A 7,504-nucleotide genomic window follows, 5' to 3' on the forward strand; every position below is an offset into this window, starting at 1 on the left:
GACACTTAACAGTTGTTATCCCTGTAGGTTAGAATTTGAGGGAAATTTTTTTCTTTTTTTTTTTTTCTTTTTTTTTTTTTGAGACAAAGTTTCACTCCAGCCCAGGCTGGAGTGCAATGGTGGGATCTCGGCTCACTGCAACCTCCGCCTCCCGGGTTCAAAAGGTTCTCCTGCCTCAGCTTCCCGAGTAGCTGGGATTACAGGCACGTTCCACCATGCCCAGTTAATTTTGTATTTTTAGTAGAGACAGAGTTTCTACTAAAAATGTTGGTCAGGCTGGTCTCGAACTCCTGACCTCAGATGATCCACCCGCCTTGGCCTCCCAAAGTACTGGGATAACAGGTGTGAGCCACCACACCTGGCTGGAAATTTTCTATATTATTGAAACTTCTTACAAACACTATGTGTTATTTGTATGATAACAAAAGTGAATAAAGATTTCATTCTGAAAATCTAAGGAAGAGACATGCTATTTATGCTGTCCTTTAAGGACTTATTTACCCTTTCTTTTGTTCAACAAGTATGAACAGTTTATTACATAGAAGGTAGTGCCTCCAGGACTGAGGTAGAAACAAAAGACAATTGGACCTAAGCCTCTCTCTGCTTCCTGAAACCAAACCGATATTATCACTGCCCCCACCTGACACGCAGACACACAGACACACAGACACACACACACATACACACACACATACGTGCCTTCCTCCTGCCATAAATAAGTTGGTGTCCCTTGGCCACTCCACCCCCAGTCCCACCACCTGCATCCTAGAGTCCATATCCTCATCATTTTCTCAGAAGCCTCACACTATTCATTATCATTCTTTCTTCCTTTCTTTCCAACTTTTCCCTCTCTATTGCATTCACCTAGTCAGCAATGAAAACTTCTCAAGTCTCTTTCATTCTAAATAAAAGGAAGGGAGGGAAGGAAGGACATTCTGGACAGAATTATTGGGGAGAGAAGGGAGGAGGAAGGGGAGAGGAAAGAGGTATCCAAGCATATTCTCCAAATTTGTGGCTTTTAAACCTTCTTTTTTTTTTTGAGACGGAGTCTCATTCTGTCGCCCAGACTGGAGTGCAGTGGCACAATCTCGGCTCACTACAAGCTCCACCTCCTGGGCTCACGCCATTCTCCTGCCTCAGCCTCCTGAGTAGCTGGGACTACAGGCGCCCACCACCATGCCCAGCTAATCTTTTGTATTTTTAGTAGAGACAGGGTTTCACTGTGTTAGCCAGGATGGTCTCCATCTCCTGACCTCGTGATCTGCCCGTCTCGGCCTCCCAAAGTGCTGGGATTACAGGCGTGAGCCACTGCGCCCAGCTAAACCTTCTTAAAGAAATATGTTAGCCTAACTATTATAAGAATATAACACCTAGTGTGGTGGCTCACGCTTGTGATCCCAGCACTTTGGGAGGCCCAGGGGGGTGGATCACCTAAGGTCGGGAGTTCAAAACCAGCCTGGCCAACAGAGTGAAACCCCATCTCTACTAAAAATACAAAAATTAGCTGGGCATTGTGGCGCACACCTGTAGTCCCAGCTACTCGGGAGGTTGAAGAAGGAGGATCACTTGAACCTGTGAGGTAGAGGTTGCAGTGAGCCAAGATTGTGCTACTGCACTCCACCCTGGGCAACAAAGTGAGACTCCATCCCAAAAAAAAAAAAGAACATAACAGAGACAGTAATATAAAAGGAAGATAATATAAAAGCAAGAATTTGAGCTAGGCAGAGAAGGTGCTCTCTCTCTCTCTCTGACCCAGAGGGTGGACCCAGTCCAGAACACCGCAGCCACTGCCTCAGGATGCAGTCTATTGGAGTCAGGACCTGGATGATCTCAATTGTGGATGGCTCATTTCTCTCCAGCTATCACTCAGTCCCTCCTCCCCTTCAGCCAGACTCCTAGAAAGAGTTGTCTACTTGCCTTCCATGTCCTTACCTCCTCCACTTCTCCACCCACTAAGTTGGCAACTGAGCCCCACTTAGTGGGGAACTCTACCAAAACCAGTTCCCCCCAGGCACACCTCTCAATCTTGTCTCCACTTCCCAGCAGCATTTGGCACCAGTTTTGTGTCTGTCCTCTCTTTGCATTCTTTGCCAATGTTTCTTCTCCAGCCTCACTTCTCAGTCCTGGGGTTCCCAGTGCTCAGTCCCAAGACCTTTGCTCTCTTCCCTGAACCCTCTTTCCTAGGCCATCTCATCCAAGCCAGCATGTTCATCACCATTACGCACCAATGGTGCACAAACACATGCATTCTGAAAATGCACGATCAGTCAACACCTCACAACTGGCATCCAGGAGATGTCGGCTTCATCTATATCTCTGCTTGGGTATCTTACAGATTTCATTTATTCATTCTATAATGTATCTCCTATGTGTCAGGAACTACACCAGGCACTGGATATAGAATGATAAACAAAACAGGCATGGTTCATGCCCCTGAGCAGCTTAACTCAAATGACAGCAACTGAACTCAAGAGCTTTCTTCAACCAACATGCTCTGTGTCTCAACAAATGGCACAACTTCCACCCACCTGCTCATGCCAGCAACTTGAATGTTATAGGTGATATTTCACTTTCCCTTATTCTACTTGGGGGAGACACACTCTAAATAGCATCCCCCTACCCACAATGAGGCATGCCTTTGTAGAATCTTCTCCCCTTGAGGCAGAACCTGTGACCTGCTTCTAATAGAAGATAGCCAAGGTGGGCTGGGAGTGGTGGCTCATGCCTATAATCCCAGCACTTTGGGAGGCCGAGGTTGGTGGATCACTTGAGGTCAGGAGTTCTAGACCAGCCTGACCAACATAGTGAACCCCCATCTCTACTAAAAATACAAAAATTAGCCAGCTGTCATGGCATACACCTGTAATCCCAGCTACTTGGGATATACAGCCAAGGTGATAGATGTTAGAATCTTGTTTAGGATATGTTATATGGCAATAGTGACTGGATGGCATTCCTGTGATTACGTTATGTTATATAATACTCCATCTTAGCTGGCTCGAGAGAGACTCCCTTGCTGGCTTTAACGAAGTAAGCTATCGAAGAGTAATGTTACAGAGCAGAGGGAATGAGGAGGCTGCGTCTGGCTCCTGCTCTCACAGCCATTGCAGTACATTGAGCTCCATAGAGACCGCGCCAGGGCAAGTGAGAGCCAGAAGGGCACTGGGCGACTCTGTGCCTCACTGAGGAAAAATAACTAAACATGGGCAAAGGAGATCCTAAGAAGCTGAGAGGCAAAATGTCAGCACATGCATTTTTTGTGCAAACTTGTTGGAAGGAGCATAAGCAGCAGCACCCAGCTGCTTCAGTCAACTTCTCAGAGTTTTCTCAGAAGTGCCTAGAGAGGTGGAAGATCATGACTGCTAAAGAGAAAGGCAAATTTGAAGATATGCCAAAGGCGGACAAGGCCCATTATGAAAGAGAAATGAAAACTTATATCCCTCCTAAACGGGAGACAAAAAAGTTTAGGCCGGGCTCGGTGGCTCACACCTGTAATTCCGGCACTTTGGTACGCGAGGCCGGTGGATCACGAGGTCAGGAATCCAAGACTACCTGGCCAAGATGGTGAAACCGCCTTTCTACTAAAACTACAAAAATCAGCCAGGCGCAGTGGCAGGCACCTGTAATCCCAGCCACCCAGTAGGCTGAGGCAGGAGAACCACTAGAACCCAAGTGGCAGAGGTTGCAGTGAGCAGAGATAGTGCCACTGCACTCCAGCCTGGGCAACAGCATGAGACTCCATCTCAAAAAAAAAAAAAAAAAAAAAAAAAAGAAGTTCAAGGATCCCAATGCACCCAAGAGGCCTCCTTCAGCCTTTTTCCTGTTCTGTTCTGAGTATCGCCCAAAAATCAAAGGAGAACATCCTGGCCTGTCCATTGGTGATGTTGGAAAGAAACCGGGAGAGATGTGGAATGACACTGCTGCAGATGACAAGCACCCTTATGAAAAGAACGCTGCGAAGCTGAAGGAAAAATATGAATAGGATATTGTGCATATCAAGCTAAAGGAAAGCCTGATGCAGCAAAAAAAAGGGAAGTGTCAAGGCTAAAAAGGCAAGAAAATAGAAGGAAGAGGAGGAAGATGAAGAGGATAAGGAAGAGGAGAAAGATGAAGATGAAGAAGATGATGATGAATAAGTTGCTTCTGGCACAGTTTTTTTTCTTGTCTATAAAGCATTTAACCCCCCTGCAAAAAACTCACTCCTTTTAAAGAAAAATATTGAAATGTAAGGCTGTGTAAGATTTGTTTTTAAAATGCACAGTGTCTTTTTTTTTTTTTGTATAGCTAACACACTGCCAAATGTGTCTTTAGATAGCCCTCTCCTGGTGGTATTTTCAGTAGCCACTAACCTTGCCTGGTACAGTACGGGGGTTGTAAATTGGCATGGAAATTTAAAGCAGGTTCTTGTTGGTCCACAGCACAAATTAGTTATATACAGGGATGGTAGTTTTTTCATCTTCAGTTGTCTCTGATGCAGTTTATACAAAATAATTGTTCTGTTAACTGAATACCACTTTGTAATTGCAAAAAATAAAAAGTTGCAGCTGTTTTGTTGACATTCTGAATGCTTCTAAGTAAGTACAATTCTTTTATTAGGAAAAAAAAAAAAGAAGAAGAAGAAGCTATCATGTTTATCAAGGAACTGTGGTTGGCCTCTGAGAGCCAGAAAGAAAATGGGGACCTCAGTGCTACAACTGCAAGGAGATGAATTTGCCAACAACCTGAGGAAGCTTGCAAATTGGCCTTTCCCTAGTTGAGCCTCTGATGAAATTACAGCCCATGTCAATACTTGGTCTGAAGTCTGGTGAGTTCCTGAGCAGAGGACCCCGTTAAGTTGTGCCTAGACTCTTGACCCATGGAAACTGTAAGATAATAAATGGGTGTTGTTTGGGGCTGCTAAGTTTGTGGTAATTTGTTACTCAGCATAGAAAACTAGTGGAGCACCTGTCCATCACCAGAACTTTTTGATTTTTTCACTGAAATAATTCTCAAAAACTCCGCTTTTCTCCATTTCCACTACTCCACCCAGAGTAAACTGCCATCACTTCCTATCCAAATAGAGTATCTTTTGGCCTGGCACAGTGGCTCACACCTATAATCCCAGCACTTTGGGAGGCTGAGGCGGGAGGACTGCTTGAGCCCAGGAGTTTGAGATCAGCCTGGGCAACATGGCAAGACCCTGTCTGTATTAAAAAATCAAAAAAATTAGTCAGGCATGGTAGTGTGGACCTGTGGTCCCAGCTACCAGGCAGGCTGAGGCTGGAGGATTGCTTGAGCCTGAGAGATCAAGCCTGCAGTGAGCTATGATTGCGCCAGTGCACTCCAGCCTGAGTAACAGGGCAAGACCCTGTCTCAAAAGTAAATAAATAAATAAATAAATAAATAAATTTTTTAAAATATCGCCTTAATATCCACTGTCACATTTGCTCCTCCTATCTTAACCGGACCAAGCCACGAAAGCACCCCAGGCAAGTTAATAATTTCACATTTCTTCAACTCAACATTTTTTCAGTAGAGATGAGGAGAAATTGTCTACTGATAAAAGTGATGTATCTTTTTTTTTTTTTTTTTTTTTTTTTTTTTGAGACAGAATCTCGCTCTGTCACTCAGGCTGGAGTGCAATGGCCTGATCTAGGCTCACTGCACCTCCACCTCCCAGGTTCAAGCGATTCTCCTGCCTCAGCCTCATGAGTAACTGGGACTACAGGCGTGTGCCACCACACCCAGCTAATTTTTTGTATTTTTAGTAGAGACGGGGTTTCACCGTGTTAGCCAGGATGGTCTCTATCTCCTGACCTCGTGATCCACCCACCTCAGCCTCCCAAAGTGCTGGGATTACAGGCATGAGCCACCACACCCAGCTGCATCTCTTTTTATGCCAAAACGAGAGGTTCAATATATGTGATTTTCCAAAGCAGGTAACTCCTTGGGAGGCCCATTAAACCACTTAAAATTTAAACAACAGGCTGGGCACAGTGGATCACACCTGTAATTCCAGCACTTTGGGAGGCTGAGGTGGGAGGATCACTTAAGCCCAGGAGTTCAAGACCAGCCTGGGCAACATAGTGAGAACCCATCTCTATTAATTAAAAAAAAAATTTTTAATCACTCATTTTCTGTAAATAGCGCAACCTATTATATTACATAGGTTCAGACTTTCAGCTTAATGTACTTAATGGCAGTTCTTGGCTGACTCGTATCACATTTGGAGGAACAGTTGGTACAAGTGTATCACAAGTTTTTAATTTTAAGAAAGAACAATTTGACTGGGCACGGTGGCTCATGCCTGTAATCCCAGCACTTTGGGAGGCTGAGGCAGGTGGATCACCTGAGGTCAGGAGTTTGTGACCAGCCTGGCCAACATGGCAAAACCCTGTCTCTACTAAAAATACAAAAATTAGCATGGCATGGTGGCACACACCTGTAGTCCCAGCTACTCGGGACACTGAAGCAGGAGAATCACTTGAACTCGGGAGGCAGAGGTGTCGGTGAGCCGAGATAGCACCACTGCACTCCAGCCTGGGCAACAGAGTGAGACTCTGTCTCAAGAAAAACAAAAAAGAAAGAAAGAAAGAAAGAGCAAGTTATCTTTTTTTCTTTCTCTGTTGCTCAAGATTTGAATGCCAAATCTGAGGTCATGAAGTTTTACCTCATGTTTTCTTCTAATAGTTTTATCATTTACATTTATGTTGTTGATCCAGTTTGAATTAGTTTTTGCATGTGGAATGAGGCAAGGGTATGAATTCATGTTTTCTTTTGCATGTGGTTATCCCGTTGTCCCACCAGAATCTGTTAAAGAGACTCTTCTTTCCTCCCATTAAATGGTACCCTGGTCAAAAATCAATTGACCATAGACATTTGGTTTTATTGCTAAACTCTCAATTCTATTTTATTGGTCTATATGTGTCTGTCTTTATACAAGTACCACACTTCAGCCTGGGCAATATAGTGAGACCTCAAGTCTCCAGAAAAAAAAAAAAAATTTTTTTTTTTTTAATTAGCCAAATGTGGCAGTGGGCACCTATAGTCCCAGCTACTTGGGAGGCTGAGATGGGAAAATCACTTGAGTTCAGGGCCCAGGGGCTACAGTGAGCCAAAATTGTGCCACTGCACTCCAGCCTAGATGACAGAGTTAGGCCCAGTCTCAAAAACACCTTCCTGGGCAGCCTGGACGGTAGAGCCAGACTCCATCTCAAAAAAAAAAAAAAAAAAAACACCTTCCTGGGAAATTTGGAAATAAGGAAGTGTGAGTCTTTCCATTTTCTTTTTCTTTTTTAATATTGTTTTGGCTATTCACAGGTCCCTGCAGTTTTTTGGGTTTTGTTTTGTTTTTTTTTTTCTTTTTGAGACGGAGTCTTGCTCTGTTGCCGAAGCTGGAGTGCAGTGGCGTGATCTCAGCTCACTGCAGCCTCTGCTTCCCGGGTTCAAGCAATTCTCCTGCCTCAGCCTCCCAAGTAGCTGGGACTACAGGTGCGCACCGCCATGCCTGACTAATTTTTGTATT

At 44.5% G+C, this 7,504-nt stretch overlaps 1 protein-coding gene across 1 annotated transcript; it reads left to right on the plus strand.

Moving 5' to 3' along the window:
- Window positions 1-3,166: 3,166 nt before the first annotated feature.
- LOC102142094 (high mobility group protein B1-like) lies at window positions 3,167-3,982 on the plus strand. Its single transcript, XM_045368444.3, has 2 exons — window positions 3,167-3,478; window positions 3,773-3,982. Exons 1-2 carry the CDS (start codon window positions 3,203-3,205, stop codon window positions 3,980-3,982), a joined length of 486 nt encoding a protein of 161 aa, XP_045224379.1. The 5' UTR covers window positions 3,167-3,202.
- Window positions 3,983-7,504: the final 3,522 nt, after the last annotated feature.

Source organism: Macaca fascicularis, chromosome 12 (assembly GCF_037993035.2).
Source record: "Macaca fascicularis isolate 582-1 chromosome 12, T2T-MFA8v1.1".
In the NCBI taxonomy this organism is placed as follows: domain Eukaryota; kingdom Metazoa; phylum Chordata; class Mammalia; order Primates; family Cercopithecidae; genus Macaca; species Macaca fascicularis.